Below are 18,646 nucleotides of genomic sequence, written 5' to 3' on the forward strand. Positions count from 1 at the left end.
CAGAACGCCGGCATGAAATTCGTGTTTGGTATAAGAAAGTTCGATCATGTTAGTAGTTTTCGTCGGGAACTCAAATTGCTAACAATAAAGCAACGCCGTTATTGGCGCCTGTTGTTGTTTGGCTTCAAAGTTATGAGAGCTCGTGAGCCTAAATATCTCTGCGAGGGTCTTCGGGGCCTGGGTGGTGAGTTTTATAATACTAGAGCCCATTCCAATACTATTCTCAGGATACCAGCACATGGGACTAGTATTATGTCCAACAATTTCTCGTTGAAGTTCTCCCAGCTCTGGAATCGTATTCCTCCTTCTATCACTCGAAGTGTTACTTTTTCATCATTTAGGATTGTTCTTAAGAAGTACTTACTCACTTACTAACGAACTTTGATATAGAGGTAGGTTCATCGCGCAGTGAAATTTCGCTTTTCCCTTCTCCTTTCTTTTCATTCCTGTATCCCTAGTCTTATGTAGTCGGATTTTAATTCGGTTATTAAATTTGTGGCCATAAGCAATGAATCTCATCATATCTTGTTTTTACACAATTTTGAGGTAAGCAGGAATAGATCGCTTTAGTGATATGCTCACCTTTTGCACAATGATGTAACACTTTGTTAAGGCAATAAATTATTATTATTATTATTATTATTATTATTGAATTGAATGGACTGGAATCAATCAGTGTGGTTGGCTGGACCATCCATCCAGAGAGTTCATGACAGAGTTAACCGATCGCGATGACACAACCTCATCTAGAAGCCGATTCCACGCCTCGAATACCCTGTTGGGGAGAAAGTTGCTTTTCGGTATAGTCTTGAAGTTGTTTTTGGCAAGCTTGTAGCAGTGTCCCCTTTAACAATCTGTTCTGATTGAGTGGAAAGAGGTAAGCAATGTCTGAACCTAAGAGAGAATGTAGTGCTCTGTAGGTGATAATCAAATCACCCCTTCTCCTGCTTTCTGAAAAGGAACGCAATTCAAACAACCGCAGCCTTGTCTGGCAGTTCGGGCAATTCCTGCCAAATGGTAGACGGGAATTCCACCGCTGAACGGAATCTAAAAGTTCTTAATCCCCTTCAGATTAGCCTACCACACAGGACCAGCAGACTCCAGGATAGGGCGCATATAGATTGTGTGGAGAGACCTGCTTGTTGCTATATCACATCCAGCGAAAGTTTTAGACAGTCGGTAAGTCTAGCCCTAGACAAAGCAATAGAAATGTGCGTGGACCAACTCAAATTATCAGTGACGGTAATACTCAGGTCACAATGATGAGAGACGCTAGCTAGCCTCTGCCGGTCGATGAAGTAGGGAATCTTAGGGTTTCCCTTGCCAATATGAAGAACGCAACACTTCTAAATATTCAGTGACAACAACCTCTCCTCACACCACTTGTAGAGCTTATTGAGGTCATCTTGAAGATGCCCCGTATTAACCAATGGACAGTTATAGAGTTTTGCGTCATCCGCAAACATTGCACAATAAGACAGAAAGAGACGAGAAAGATTGGAAGAAAAGAATAGGACACATCATCGAACCTTGGAGGACCCCACTCAGGACCTCCACAGCTGAGGAGGAAAAACAACCACCAACCCTTACACGAAAAGAACGGTGGGACAAAAATAATTCGATCCAAGAAAGCAGAGTGCCTCTCACTCCCAAGCACTCAAGCTTCATCAGGAGTCGGCGGTGGGGGACACGATCAAATGCGCTTGCAGGTAAACAACATCAGCCGCACTACCAGAATCAATCCACTTGGTTAATACAGGTTAGTAAGTTTGTGATCGTGAACCTACCTGGAAGAAACCCATGTTCACCTCATTGAAATTACTTCCATGCAGGGGCTTCTCTCTCCATCTTTGCAGTTTTTCTTGGTTTGACTGATGGTTGTATGAAAATTGCTTCTTGTGAAGTTGTAAGGTGTTGATTCGTCTGCTTCATACAGTATTTTGTAGATCTTTGATGTGCTTGCTTGATCTCTGAAGTATTTCCGTTTGCTTTGTATCTGCCCAATAGCAAGTTCCATGATGTCCGTCAAACCCCTGCCTCCTTTATTTCTCGGCAGTGTTGTTCTCTCAATGCTGCTTTTGCTTGTTTGCTTTTGTCATCAGCTTTCTCATTTTACGTTGCATGTTTTCTATATCTATTTTGCCCAATGGAACTAAACCGAATGAGTATGTTAGTATTGAACATGCATGTGTTGATGGCTCTCGTCATGTTTCTGTTTTTGAGGTTTGTTTTTGAGATATTTTGGGTTCTCATAGTGAACTCAATCGTTAAGTCTTGCTTTATCTTTTGGTGGTTGATTCGTCGGTTCTGTTTCATTCCAAGGTATTTATAAAGATAATCCGGCTTCATTGCTTTTATTTCCTGTAAATTTGCAAGAGGGATCGATTCATCTTGAATTCTTCCTTGCACTACGATGAGAGTACGATATTTGTCCAATCTGAACTTCATACCTATATCTTTTGAAAAACTTTCCACTAGTTTGACCATAATTTCTAGGTGGTTCTTATTGCCTGTTATCAGTTTCAAATCATCCATGTACATCCATGATTGAGGGTGGTAGTATTATTATTCCCTCTAAAGTTGAAACCCTTTTCAGTAGCGTTCAACTATTTAGAGAATGAGTTCAGCGCCAAGCAGAACCAAAAATGACTCAATGATGGTTCTCCTTGAAAAATTAATTCTCAATTGGAATCAGCCTGGTTTTTTGTTTGCCATGGAAAGCTCGATGCTCGTTTTCCAATTGTCCATTGCAAACTTGAGAAAATTTGTTTTAATTGGATTCATCTTGTATATTTCCAAAATTTTTGGGAGCCAGTCATATGGAAGTGGGTCGAAAGCCTTCTTATAATCAAAATAAGTCATGAAAAGGTTTCTATGTTTCTTGAAGGCCTGGTTACATATGATGGAATCTATTACCAAAACATCCTTTCTGCTGTGTAGTCATTATTTTATTTTACTCGCAATGTTTGTGGATAAGAGATGCTCAACATGATATGATGATTTTGTATATTGTTGGTAGGCATGTTATAGGTCTGTATTTTGATGGATCCATAGTGTGAATCTGGAGAATCTTTAAGTATTAGGTGAGTTATACCTGTTGTTAAAAACGTTGGCATTTCTCTTGAATTGTATTATGCTAATTATTGATTCGACTAGACTGCCGGGCAGACACCATAACTTCTTCATTCAGAATTTGTGAATTCCATCTGGGCCTGGGGATTTTCAATTGTAATATAATAATAATTTCAACATTATAATTTCTGATGCATTCATCAGAAATTATAATCAGAAGAGTGCATTTGGTAACCATTTGAAATCGACTGAACATGAATTTGACAAGGAAGAAGACATACAACTATTACATAACGTTGGGAGAGAAAATAAATTGGACTTACTTGAAATATATGAGATAAAGAAAAACTTAAAGAAGAACGCAACAATTTGTCTGAATAATCAAACTGAGACCTATCTTTCATACAAACCCATTTTTGAAAACCTGATTTAACTCCAACTTAACTTAGTGTAGGTAGATGATTGACTCTGTGTAATTTTAACAGCGCAGTGTTTATTTTCAGTGGTTGACCGTGTTTTTGAGAACATAACCCTAAAATTAAAATCAATATTTTCGTGAAACTTATAGAGAATTTTTCGGTCGTTTTGTTATTTGTTTTCAGATTAGATGTGAATACTTTTTATTGACAAGTGAGCATATTTTGTGTTTTTATTGTAAGAATTTAGTTGAAAATTGTAATATAATCTTCTAGAACTCCTGAGAATGCCTAGCAGGCGAAACTAGTCGAGTAGATCTTAAAATAAAAAAATTCAGTGAGTACAAACCTTCCTTTTTCTCCCAATTAAAATGATCCTGGATAATGGCTATATTTGTGATCAAATTTTATACATAATACAGTCTACGTGAAAAAAGATAAAGAGTTCTCTAATGATTTCCTCACCGCTAAGGGGGTCAGACAGGGGTGCATACTCCCCCCTCTCCAATATTTACGGTGAGTGGATCATTAGGAAGGCAACCCAAAAGTGGAGAGGAGTAGTGTCGATAGGAGGCAGAAGAATATGCAATTTGCTTTACGCCGACGACACAACTCTGTTGGCACAGTCAGATGAAGAGATGGCAATGTTGCTCCAACTTATTGAGCAGTATAGCACAGAAGCAGGCCTGAAGCTTAATAAAAATAAATGCTCCATTATGGTCGTCGAGAAAGCAGGGACACTGCCAGAATCCTTTCGGATGATTCCCAAAGGAAGGAAAGAGTCATTTACCTGGGGGCATGCATTACAAATAGAGGGGGTAGTGAAGAAGAAGTTAAGAGACGCATCGGAATGGCAAAATCAGCAATCGCCAAATGTAAAAAACCATCATATCAAAGTTGTTATTGATATTGATGAAATCGCTAGTGTTTCCGGTTGCCACATACGCATCGGAGTCATGGACTCTCAATCGAGCTCTCAATGCATCCTGTCGACGAAGAATTGAGACCTTTGAAATGATCAGCTATAGAAGATTGCTCAGAATACCTTGCACTTCCTGCAGAACAAATACATCAATACTGCAACAACTGAAAATTAATTCGAAGGACAGACTTCCATCATACAACGACGGATCTTTAAATACTTCGGTCATATCGTGAGGAAGGATGGAATGGAGAAGCTGGTCATTCAAGGCAAAGTCGATGGAAAAAAATCAGACGATCACCAATCCGGTTCATTTCATTTACCAAATAAAAACTCTAACACTAACATGCAAATGGAGAAAGTAATGAGGATCGCTGAAGACAGGGGGGCGTGGAGCCTGCTGTCCTATCGGCACACATGATGAGTCACGACGTACGAAATGAACAACGGCAGAAGAGAGGTTAATTTGTGCATTGATGTTGTGTTGGTTTTCATAAAAACGCAGTTTTCTTCATTTGTCGCTCCATTGTTAGTGGGTTGTGTTGGGGAAATTCTTATCCTTTCCTCAACACTTGAGCAGACCTATTTGTCTAGTCTAGACTTCAACTACAAGTAAGTTGTAATAGGAAATAGTCTCTAGCTTGGACTATTTTACGCACTTTATATGTGAATAATTTCCACTCAAATTATTGCAAAGGGTAACAGTAATAAATACTAAACAACTTACTCGGTAACAGGTTTATTTTCTGAGAGGTAGAAAATATTGGTAGAATAATTCCTCTTAATGCAGGTTGAATACACGTGTAACACAAGGTGAATACAAACAGAGAACACGTGGAATACTAGATTAATAAAAAAGTGATAGTATCAGATGAATAAGATAAACGTAAATAATTATACAAACAAAGCAAAATAATAAAAGTGAAGATATTTGGGTAGGCAACCCAAAAACATATTGGAGAATTGTGAGGAATATACGATTCTCCAACAAGTTGGACTTTATTTTTTATGTTGTTAAGTCTCTCATCTGGTACAAGTTTATTCCTCAATATGACCCGGTATTGGTCGGCTACGCTTTGCTCAGAAACTTGAAGTTCGAGGTAGTTTCTGTGGAATTCTGCAAACAGCTTTTGCCGGTAGTCTATTTTATACTCTTCCATTTTGGTCACTTCATAGTATATGCGCATGATCGTTTCATTCATAGATCTTGTCCATTTCATGCGTCTTCTTGATACACCTGCTTGGGTTAGTACTGGTTGGGAATCCTGCACAGCACCTTCAGCAATCGGATATACTCGTGTAGTTCTTCTCCTAGAATGTTGAGATTGTGGAGGCGTAGCGTTTTGTTCGACAGACGCCTATCTCTTCTTAGCACTCTGCCACCGACGTTCCGTATACTGACATGTCCAGCGCCGGTTCCAGACATGCCCTGACCTCAGGCAGCGACTCTATATTGCTATTCCTTAAATTCACCATCATTCATGGGTTCCTCAGTGTCGTGGAGGAGACGGTCTTTGATCGCTTTTAACGATCCGCAGAGCTACGGTGGAAACATTCTTGAGCTGCTTTCCACACAGCTTCGTCCATTACCCTGGACAGGAACCCTTCGACAGATTTCAGCTTCCCGGGTCAGGGAGCTCCTGGAATCTGCGGTGGACAGGAGCCGATTCAACTCTACTGATAGGTGAATCGCTAGAGATTTCCAGCCGCTACCCTTTTATTTTATTATTATTATTAACAAGGCATGGTCTTAAGATTAAGGAAGAAGCAGAAGAAGAAGATATAATTACCCAAACTCTTAACCCTGTCAGTTTTGTGGTTACGCAAACATTGCATAATTTTTCTCGATTCTTGAATCAACAGCAAAACTAAATTTCTAAGGACCATATTTACGGAATCCTCATTCGGATTTTGCCCATCAAGCTAGGTTGACATGGGTAGTTCATGGCGTTCGTTGATTTCACTTTCTAATTCACGGGAATAGAATGACGTATGTTCGTATTTCAAGAACCTATTTACCAAATTTATGTTGTTTCTTCGTCGGCACAAAGGGAAACCGACCAGCCCTAATGACTGCACGTCAATCTGGAAATTTGTGACTATGATGCGGCTCCTTTTTGATGAAAATTAACTTTGTCGGTATTCCTGCCTGTTGTCTATGACCGAATTAAATCTCATTCCGAATTTCTAAACATGTGATTTTTGTTGACCAATAGGACTATTATTATCCAAGGAATCTCGCAGCTCGCTTCTTCGTTTTCTCCTGCCGTTAATATTTTCACAAAAATTTTTGTCTGAGAATTGTTTTATATAGTTAGGCTATATTCAGGGTATCCCGGAAAGAATGCGGCAAATGAATACATAAATGAAGGTCATCATGGAGGACTCGTATCAAGATCGCCGTTTACTATATACAGGGTGATGTTAACCTTATAAGTGAAATTTCATAGTTCCTCTTTAACTAATCGACCGAATAATTTCAAATTTTGAAGTGTAGTCACTCTACTATCGCCTTTCTTCAATATTTCTGAAATCGCGAACAAATCAGATTCGGACTTTTTCTATTTTCGGAAATGTGGCCTGTATGTGCACTTTATGATTTTATCTCGAATTCGTAACCACAAATAATTAATTCAGAGAGAAAATTAAAAAATCATTATTGGCTCCATCATACAGGGTGATCAATAAACATTGCCTTATGAGTGGAATTTCATTGTGCGATAAATTTATCAGTAGATTTATCAGTAATTTTCAGTTATATCTCGCAAATGGAATGGAATCGCACATGAACAAGCAAAGACTCGACCAGTATAGTTGGGCTATATATTTCTGCTGACTTATGTCTGTCAGATTTCAAAACAATTTACTGATAACTGATTTCCATCCTTTGAAGAAAAAGTAGAGAGTTATTTCTGAAAATCTGGCCAGAACAAGGCAACTGCACAAATGTAGCAAAAGTATGTGAAGCAATTTTCGCCGAAGAAAAACGAAAGTGCACGACTAATTTTCTTCATTTTTTTTACCGAAATGTCAGGGGAAATACAGATGTGCTGGGGTGGGTTTTTTTTTTCTAATTTTAGAGTATTCCTGTGAAACCCAAAAAATTTATGACATAGGTGCTGGCCTGGCTTTTAATAATTTATTTCATACGTTGAAAGCCAATAAACATGTTTTGAAAAATATTTTCAAAGTAGTATGTAACAAAAAAAAAATCAATGTTACAAAGAATCACAAACCTAGTACAGCACAATTCAGTACAAAAAAATCTTCTTCCACTATGGTCGCTCCAAGACCACGAACACGTTAAATATCTAACATGTTTGATATCCGATTTTACGTTCGTGCCGCTTTCGAAACCATCCGCTTCGAGAATAGTTTCACAAAACTCTTCCGTTGACACGAGTCGATCTCCACACATAACTAATCTCGCTTGTGCTTCACTACCCGTCTCAACTAGGATAAATCGTTCATATTGTGAATATTCGCTCGACTCTTCCGTTGCATGGGTCGTTTTCCAAGTATTCTTGTACCACAGCTGTGATCCACTAGCCATGTCAACCCTTTTTTTTAATGGAGGGAAATGCACCTTATGGACACCCAACAAATCCCGACTAGTGTAAAACACCTATCGGCACCTGCTAGATAGTGTTAGGCTCTCCTGAAGGGCATACTCACTAAAAACCTCCATTACACCTCCGCCGAACCCGTAGAGAAAGGTTCCAAGGACGCCAACCTTCCTCTTACGCATTCAGCCTCAGTTCGGCCGGCTCACCAAGGGTTTGCTACTCTACGGCGGAATGTCCCTCTTGTTTCACGCTGTCCTGCCCTAAGGAGTCTGGGATAGGGCAGAAGCAATTCGTTGAAGGTGATAGAGTCATTCAACAGGTAGCCCAAAAAGCGTGGGGCAACTATCCATCAATGATCTCCCTCGTTCCATGGTTTCCCCCATAGCTCTGATTACGGAACTCAAGCCTGAGGTAGTTCCCCGTAGGAACTTGGTCGGCAAGCCTCCTCCCTTCAAACTTATTCTTCCACGAGGAGACGCCTCTTGACCCTGGTCTTGCGACCTTTGCGAACTTGCACAACTTACGCAAACCCTCCTCACAGCATAGAATCAGTCTCATTTTGTGTAGGGAAGTTATAAGGATGGGGGTTTTTAGAGGGAGTTTAGTAGTTTTGAGTGTGAGCAGTGGGGTTGAGCAGAGTATTAACATACTTTTTCGTTATCCTCGTTTCCTAAGATTCGAGGTCATTGAAGTCATAGTTACTCCTCGAATAGTATACCGTGAATTTCACTTAAGGTACTAAACTGGCGCCCGCGGAAACATAAGTAACCCCTATTCTACCAAGTATTCACTGCCAAAAGTCGGCATCTTCTTGCTTCCTTCTCGTCCTCTTGTGTCTCCTTCTGCAAGACCTGTCAATGATTTTCACCTACCTTTATGGCCACTGTCTGGTCGGTTCTGCGCCTCTCTGGTGGACCCTGCTGCTTTACTTCTCTTCTCGTGTTACTCGTTCTGCTTGAACCTATCGCTTGGAGGGGTAGAGATAATGGGATGTTATTAGGGATGGGTGAGGTATTGGCAGAAATGTGGTGTTTGGGGGAACATGGGATTGTTTAAGTATGAGGAATAAAGCAGGCTGGGATTAGCCACGCCACAATTTTTGGCAATCTTAGTTTAACTGTCTACTTAACAGCAGGCAATTACTACAAGCCCTCCCACCACGACAAGGTGCTGACCTTGGAAGAGAGCCATGTCAACCTAACTTAAACGAACTTAACCTATGCTTTCAAGATCTGAAGCTAACTTGGAAATTTAATATTAGTAGGTCTTGCCGTTTGCTATCGTGTATAGGGCTGGCAGGACGGAATCCAATTTGAGGTCAGAATCGTCATCAGTGAGTAGAATCAAGAGTAGAACTTTATCGTTTGAGACCATTCCGGGCTTAAAATTTGAAAATCAAATACACTGTGGCGAAATGCTATAGCTATACTTCGCATTGATACCTATTCTATTATAACAGTACGAAATGAAGTCACTTTATTTTTACTATTATTAACTTTTCGGTGAATGAATGCTGAAAAAAAAGGATGAAATATATGATATAATTTTGTTCATTCTTGATGTGTATTTCCTGTTCAGCTATTTGATGTTGAAAAATTTTAAAAATTACACAATTTGATATTGATATCTTTCATCATCAATGGTATAAGGATGAAATATTCCTCAATATTGTTTTTTTAAGGATATTGCTCTTGTGGGAGAATTCACAGTACAAGATGTTATGTACTATTTTGGAAGACTTGCTAATAAGAGTGATTCAGAAATTTCCACGAGCTTTCAAGAACTGAAGCAGCTGCTTGAACTGCCGCCTGATGAAAGGTAAGTTGAAATTTTATATGAGGGCAAACATAATCCACTTCACATGTGAGGAAAAAAAATTCATTTATATCTTTCTTTACGACCTTTCACGCAGCCATAGAAAAAATTCAAATAAAAATCACTCAGAATTTTATTCAAGGTATTTGGAATGACTACATTATACAGGGTGTAACATGAGTGACTGGCCATAGCCTATTGGTGAATGGATGTCATTCAGGCCTTTCAGAAAAGTAACTTTTTTTGTATCCTAAGATTATAAGTTTCGGAGATACAAGGTGATTAATGAAAATGGGCCTAAATTACTGATCTCCATAACTTGGGAATCAGCAGTTCAATTTTGTGGGTTTATTCACTTTATTCAACCCTTCAAAACGATTGAAGTAATTTCAATATTTTCAGAGCAGTACTCAGATTATTTAGTATTTTCCTTTAGACTTCGAAATCTATATTTTTTACAAGTTTCAGAGAAAAATCGTTATTGGCATGAAAAAATAGATAATTCAGTCTAATGAATTCAATTTTTACATTGAATGGCATACTTTTTTCAAGAGAGTAGCAAACGAAAGAATTCATGTGTTATGTTTTTATTGAAAAACGGTCCTGTTTTTATTTCTTTCGAGATAACATTCAATGCAATCTGATAATTTTTCGGATTTTATAGCTTTCTGTCCAACTCTCTTTCATTGTGCACCCTCGGCATCTACTGTGTGTTGTAACAGGCTGCTAAAATATTAATTAGAAATATGCTTGATGAAACTATGAATTCTTTAGAAACTGGATATTATATTCAAAACAATCAAAAATGATGTAACCCATTCAAGGAAATGTAAACCATAGAAATATTGAGATAGAAAAGGTTTTTGACCATTTTCTATTATTTATATTAATACAAACCATACTATGTTATATATTTTTGAAATCAGGACGAAATTAAGCTTTCAAAAAATGGAACAGAAATCCATTTCTGTCGTCTGCTTGACTTCGTAATTTACCTATTTTTTACAAGATACATACCAGAAATTTCACGTTCTCTCACGTAGATTGCAAGCGAACTATGTACAAAATAACATGAAGCTCATTAATTTCACGTGAAAATAAATCTACAAAATTCTATATTATTTCCAAAAATATATTTTCTTCACATGTATCGAACAAAATGACATACTATGTCGTTTTGTCCATCAGGATAGTAGGTATGTCATTTTGACCGATACATATTTTTTTTAATATTGGAGCACAATTTCAAAACAAAACTTACAAAACCAATATTGATCTTAAAACATATGTACATATTATAACGTCATAACAGTAATAACAAGAATACATTAAATATACAACGAATATTGTCATGGCACTCTCCAGAATCAATTTAGAAACCAAGTGAACAAAAAATATTGAACCGACCAAAATAAATTTGTAGGTATTGCACCAGTGAAACAGACAGTAGGATGTCAATTTCTTCGCAGGATTGTCATCATCTCAAGCGGGACCTGAATCACTGTAAATCCCCGAGCAATACGCCGCCAATTTTGAAAAAATCTAAAAGTACATTTTGTCCCTATATGTCGTTTTGTCCGCATTTCCATTTAATCATTAGAAATGATTATTTTGAAAACGTAGTGGAAGTAATTGTAGTGCAATATGCTCAAAGCTTCCAATTAAAAAAAAGAAACCATTTAGTTCAATCATCATCAAAAAAGTGATCGAAGATAACTCACACTACACATAAACATTCCTATAAAAAATAGTAATTTACGTAACAAGTCCGGAAAATAGGGTTTTTTTGGACGAATAGACAAAATTCCAGGACGAGCGTAAGCGAGTCCTGGAAGTCTGTGAGTCCAAAAAAACCATTTTCGGGCGTGTTGCGTACAATATTTTTTCGGCAACCATGTAAAATAACACTATCGCTGCTGCTTTCCATATTTTATTGCGATTGCGATAAAAAAACATGCAAATTTTTGACAACTAATTTCATATGAACTGTCAGCCGTTATCTCGGTTGCTATGAATTCTATGATTCTTTTCCGGCCTAGTCCGGGAAGTAGGTACGTACTTTCCGGACTAGGCCGGGAAATGCTACTTTCTCAGAGAAAAACCGTCCGGGAAGTGAGCACTTCCCGGACGGTTGCCGAAAAAATATATTCCCAGTAGAAATATATATATAATATATTTGTTTTCAAAATAATGACTTCTACTAGACCACATTGCTCCTTTATGCAGATTTGAAAATTGTACAATGAATCTTTATAACTTAACAAAATAAAACGGCTGATATTTGGATATAATTGATGAAAATAAAAATGAGTCCTACAATATTTAGTACAATTTCCAAACGAGTAATATCATCATATGATATTTTTTATAACTTATGTAATTGAATGCGAAGTTATTGCTATTAGTATACAGAAGGAGCAAATTCAAATGAAAATAACAAAATATTGCAGATTCCCGAGATAGGGTTTCTAAAAAAAAATTTCGATTTGTTTCTAATCTTTTTCTGAAATTGCGGTAATTACATTTTAATTGATTTTGCGGAACATATGGGATGAAATTTTGCTTGAATGCAGAATTATTGCAAGAAGATAATTTTAATTATATCTCTCCAAAATGTTCACCTGGTCGGAAGGCAAAACGTAGGAAAATGTTGAATAGTTCCTTAGACGACCAAAATCTCTAGAAGAAAGATGATTTTAGATTCACTTTATTCTTCGTGATATTAGATTCAATCATCACTGGAATCAAGGGCAGGTGTTCTGTTATCAGGGAGGTAAATATTTTCCTTTCTTGTGGCAATTTCAAATCAAGAAAGATGAAGATATCGAGCCTACAGCAGAAGTTTAAATCGATTAATAAATTATTCTGGTGAACGATTCATTTAAAAATTTTGCATAGTGCAAATTTTAAAAGCGAATAAATTGGTTCCAGTAGTGTTGAATAACATACCTATTCATCAAGAACGAAGTTTTAGTGTTTAAAAAAGAATAAAAAATTATCATAGTTTCGATTCCCTGCAGCCAAGACCATAAAATCCTAATTTCAATAGCTATTTGTAGGTATGAAAAGTACAAAAAGTGCGTTTCTTCGAACGGAATAACTATCATGGGATAGAAAGAAATTGAAATTTTCTTTCAGACCATATAATTATGATATTTGACTATCGACTTCTCTTATAAATATTGTTGAATTCTAAAGGAACGAATTATTCATGGAAAAATGATTCAAAAGGAAGGCAAGGAATGAAATACTCAAATTTTGATGAAAGGTTAAAATAAAGACCTGTTATTATGCAGGATAAAGAAAGAAAAGAACCCGATATTTAAAGGGTGAATGAAGGCAAAGGCGATGGATTTGTAATTCGACATCATGTAAGAATCTGAATCAAAATGGTGGGAGCTTCTTGGGGCCCACTTTTTCATATTCCCCTGGGCTCTTAATTCCTGTCAACGGCCCTGCCTAGGTATACTAACTGGTATCTAGGCATTTTGGGAAATCTTACTACTAGGGATGAAATCTTGGAGTTTTGAATGCATGTCGAGATCCCATATCACGCATTACAATGATATTATTTCTTGCAGATGTGTAAAAGAATGCAGTGGCGGTCAACAAAGAAGAGTATCTTTCGCTGCTGCACTGATCCACAAACCAGAATTACTTATATTGGATGAGCCAACTGTGGGTGTGGATCCCATCCTCAGAGAAAAGTAAACATTTAAAAATATTAGTTTCACTATACTAAGAAGACTGTGCTTTTTAGGATCTGGAATTATTTGTCGGAATTAACCCATACACAAAACACGGCTGTGATAATCACCACACATTATATAGAAGAGACCAGGCAAGCCAATCTTGTAAGAATTAATTAATGAAATTAAATTATTTATTTATTTGAACTCTTTATTGCATAAAAGGTTGTACAATAGTTTGTTAAAAAGTGCAAAAGGCGAGCATATCGCGAAGCGATATCTTCCTGCCAACCTTTACAGAAAAGTCTACAACTTAATGATATAACAGTTCGAGTTTTTCAAGTTCTATATACACATATATAAAACAAATCATAACAAAATTTAAATAACAGCTATGAATTATTCAAAAAATTCACTCAAAAGGATTGTCGAAATTCTTTTTGTTGTTGAGTTGGTATAACTGTTCCCAGTAGTTAAGGGGTCTACCAGTTCGTTTGTTCACAGTGTTTCATTTTGTGTTCTCGCTACGCTCGGCTATGAACTATCAGCCGCGGCAGTCAATCTACTACTTTGCTGCCTAGTAAAATAAATAAGTATTTTCTGATTATTTGCATAGTACGGATTTGATACGGGTTGAGCACGATAAGAAAAAAGGAGGATATTTTATTTTACGCTTTACGATTAATTTTGTTTTTGTAGGTATTCCTAATTAATTATTTTTGATTTTAGATTGGTCTTTTGAGAGGCGGAAAACTTTTGGCCGAAGCATCCCCTGATGAACTTCTTCGCAAATTCAACACAGGAAATTTGGAAGAAGTTTTTCTGATCTTAAGTCAAAAGCAGGAAGCTGGAATTTTAGATACTACATTCAAGTCGACTGAAAATGACTTCAACTCCAACTTAAGCCTCGAAACCGAATCTGAAGGAAATAATAGATCAATGCAGGTAAAAAATTGCATTCGTTCTTCAATTTTTCTGAATAATTTACTAAGACATTGCTTATCATACTGATTGTCTGGAAAATATTAGAAATAAAAAACCTACCAGATCATGAAATAAGACAGTGCTAATTGATATCTATTGACAAATTAACTTGTGAGGTCCATTTTTGATTATCCTAATGAACTCAGTCCTTAGGTTCGAAACATTTTCAACAAGTTTAACCTAAGTTTGCAGGTGGTTCTTATGGCCTGTTATTGGTTTTGAATCAACTATGTATAGCAGATGATTGAGGATGTGGTCTCTAATTTTGAAACTTTTTTGAGTAGCGTTCAGTTGTTTGAAGAGGGAATTCAGTACCAAGCAGAACCATAAAGGGATCAAAGAATCTTACTGCAAAATTCTTTTTCTATCTGTAATCTGCTTAGTAGTTATGTTTGCATAGAAAGTTCGATGTTCGTTTCTCAATTGCACCTATACTTCAGGAAGTTTTTTATAACTGGTCGTTCTTGTATATTTCTAATATTTTTGTCTGCCATCCATGTGGAGGTGAGGTGAAAACCTTCTTATAATCTAAAAAAGATTTCTATGTTTTCTAATGGCTTGGTTTTATATAATGGAATCTATGTATTACTTACTGTTATTTCGGTTATTGGTCAGTAGTCTGTATTTTGTTGGATCCGCTCTCCTTCAGTAGAGGTACGTGGTACCTTTGTCAAGAATTTTGGCATTTCAATTGGATTATTCCTTTTATGAATTCGACTAACCTGCCGTGCAGACACCAAAATTTCTTCAATCAGATGTGTTAATTTGGGCCTCGATATTTCCAATTATTTGTGTTTTTCAGTGATGGCGTTTTTATCTCTTTTGTTGATAAAAATCCATACACATGCATGATTAACATACAAAATAACCTCATAACTCACTAAACAACTGGTATAAGAATAGAGAATGCAAATAAACCATAAAAAGTTGCCTCAAATAACATTTACAACTCTCCTGAACAATTGCCCTCCACTCACAATGAACCAAGGCCAATATCAGTAAGCTGTCAAATACATGAGTTTGCATGTGAAAAAAATAATCACTTGGGAGAAACACATACAGAATAAAAGAAAACAAATTGATTCGACACTAAGAAAAGTGAATCGGCTAATGGGGCGGACATCTGAACTAACAACAGAAAACATTCGACTCCTATGTAAAAAATAAAACTAAATAAACATATTGAATCAACCTGACCAATATCTTCAGGAGTTGAGTCATTACACACTAAACAATAAAAAACCTTTCTTCCAAATTGAATATTAATATGCAAAACTAAGTCTTCAAAACAATTTAATTGTGCAAAAGGTTTATAGAGTTTGCCTCTTATCCATGTTTAGTGAAAGCGATCCCCACAATCTGCATCTGTGAGCTGTCTTTCACTGATCGCTTTCCTTATCCCTTCTTTCCAAGTCTTCCTCTCTCTTATTCCTCTCACTGGGCACTTACCTACTTATTTCAATGCTATTTTATGTAGTCTTTCTTCTGGAATTCGTTCAACGTCGCCTTACCATATACAAATAGGTACCCGAAATCAATGAAATCATTCTTCGATATTTTCTCATTTGGATAAGTGCTGTTATAATCTTCGATCAATGATTTCTTGATTTCTTTCTGAAGCTAAAATCTAATCTCTGAGGGATTATATTTATTAACACTTCAACCAAGATAATAATTATGTTTTCTTCAAGCATTATCGCAATATTTAAATCTAATGAATATCTTGATTATTACAACATTACCACAAAAAATATTTCGCTTTCTAATTTTCGCTGTTCAGATCCTCACTCAACCAAAGAAAGAAAAGAAACCAAAGTCCTTGAGTACCATGACGATCAACCTCCACAGAACAAAAGCGTTGTTTGGTAAAAATTGGAAACAGTTCTATCGAAACACAAGGTAGGTTCATTTCATACTCTTTATTCAACTAAAAGATACTTATCTAGACTTTCGTATTCTTCTTACAGTGGACTCCTATTTCTTCTGTTATTTCCACTGCTAGAGATTTTTGCCTTTATGATAGGAATTGGGAGAGAAATAAAAAGTATACCAATAGCGATAGTGAATGATGAAAATATGAACAACATTTGTTCGGGCTTTACTATTAATGGTAGTGCTATACCCTATGGATATATAAACTGTCATTTCTATAACTTGAGCTGTAGATTTTTAACATTTCTGGATGATCCTATGTTAGATATGGTGAGTAATTGATAAAATTCATCAACTGTCGAATTTTGATCTGTTTTGACCTCTAACAAGTAATTTGAATATTTTGTTTTAATTGCAATTCCTTTGAAATTTAAGTAGATCCACATATAGAGTGAGGATTTTCAATGTTCAAAGCTTCCTATACCAACTCGAAGACCCCCTCCGAAGCTAAGAAGTGGTACGAGTTAGAAGTTTAGTCTTTGAACGGACCTTATTAATTTCTTTATGTTCTTTGAAATTCAAGAAGAATCCCATAACAAGTATTTTTTTGTGTTCCATTGTCCAACTTTTGAATGAATTAAAGAGATTACTTAATTAATGTAGATGTGGTGACGTCTACCATGTTCTTTCAATAATAATTTTTTGAATTAATTTATAGAGAATAAGCCAGAAAAAAAATCATGTTACTTCTTCAAAATGAGTTCATATAATAATACATTTTTGACATTGAACAAAATGCTAATATCACATCCCCGCCTGTAAGCTATCAGTTCAGAAGAGAAAACTCCCAGTCGGCATTCTCACTCCCCGATAGGAGAAACATTCACTCATCCCGGGTATTTAAAATAACAGGATAGAGCTCGGTTCGCGACGTGTACCCGTCCTCGTTGTCCCTCTTGTCTTCATCCTCGCGATCTTTCGACGCCTCTTAGTGTTTTTCTCACCGTACTTTCTGTGCTAAAAATAATATATTTCCGTATTATATTACAAATACCCGTTGAATCGTGTGTCGTGTGCCAATACGTGTGAACACGATTGTCGTTGTGTGAATAGTTCATTTTGAAATTCAAGAGAAGAATAGAAAAAGTCGGAAAAAAAGCAGTGACGAAAAGATTAACACGAAGAAAAAATAAACAGAAAAGAATAGATAGTCCAATAACAAGGAATTTATCGATGAGATCAAGATCTAATTCTACACCGTGAGAAATAAACAACATAAATATTTGTGAAGAGATAAAAACGATTGAAGGAAACTGTGACAGAGGGAAAAGAATAGCTAAAAAGGACGGAAATGAATTGAATATATAAGGGAATTACAAAAATTTTAACGAAATTAAAGAGGATCTATGATATCTAATAACACCTCCCATAATGACAATGAAACTATTGATAAACAAGCAACGATTGAATCAAGCCAATTGAATCATGAAGCGTGCCAAGATACAGATGATATGATAGTAAAAAGAAATTGAAGCACGGAAAAGAAACAAACATTCAAAATGATATGAAAAAAAATACCTAAAGATATAGAAAATACCAGTTATATGATTGATAGAATTATTGAAGCAATAGAGACAATAAACAATTTTTTCCAGAGAGGAAAACTTGAAGGCGAAGATATAATAAAATTGAGAAATTAACAAAAGTCGTTTAAAAAATGGGAAAATTAGAAATGGAGAACAATGACAGAGGAGGACTTCAGAAAAAAAATAGAATAACTGAGCCTATTGAAGCGCACCAAGAGGACCACACGAGAAAAACATCTAGTGAAATTACTGAAATATTTCAATCTGAAGAAAATAATGAAAAGAAGGAAAATGAAAAATGTAAATGAACCTATATGTCTCTCAGCACATTGGAAAAAATCAGATCAACTGAAAATGTTGAATATAAACAATTTCAAACTGGCTTCAAGCTTTTGCAGAAAGGGGGCTATGGTGGTACTGCTATTTATTTAGATAATAGGATGAAATCCAATAAAAGAAGAAAAATAGAGGAAATTTCAATAGAAGAAATATTTGAATGTTCATGTATCGAATTTGTCTTTGAGACAGAAAGCATTATACTTGCGTCGATATACCGACCTCCAAAAGGAGATTTCCAAATATTTTTGAATAAGGAAGAAGTGTTGTTATAAATAAAAACTTAGAAAATATTCTTGGCAAGCGTTATCAATTTTGAACTCATCAAATCGAGTAATAACAGATCCCAATTCTTTGAGGTGTTGAGTTCTTTCAATATGTTTATCCA

At 36.2% G+C, this 18,646-nt stretch overlaps 1 protein-coding gene across 2 annotated transcripts in view; it reads left to right on the plus strand.

Annotated features, from left to right (window-relative positions):
* The window catches only part of LOC123680000 (ABC transporter G family member 20-like), a 68,016-nt gene that overhangs the window by 38,637 nt on the left and 10,733 nt on the right, over nt 1–18,646 (plus strand). For both annotated transcript variants that reach the window (XM_045617625.1, XM_045617626.1), the window contains exons 4-9: nt 9,658–9,794; nt 13,373–13,498; nt 13,552–13,645; nt 14,210–14,425; nt 16,245–16,363; nt 16,432–16,666. In XM_045617625.1, coding sequence (XP_045473581.1) covers nt 9,658–9,794; nt 13,373–13,498; nt 13,552–13,645; nt 14,210–14,425; nt 16,245–16,363; nt 16,432–16,666 — 927 coding nt within the window. The remainder of the gene's footprint in view (nt 1–9,657; nt 9,795–13,372; nt 13,499–13,551; nt 13,646–14,209; nt 14,426–16,244; nt 16,364–16,431; nt 16,667–18,646) is intronic.

This window comes from Harmonia axyridis, chromosome 5, assembly GCF_914767665.1.
Source record: "Harmonia axyridis chromosome 5, icHarAxyr1.1, whole genome shotgun sequence".
Classification (NCBI taxonomy): Eukaryota; Metazoa; Arthropoda; class Insecta; order Coleoptera; family Coccinellidae; genus Harmonia; species Harmonia axyridis.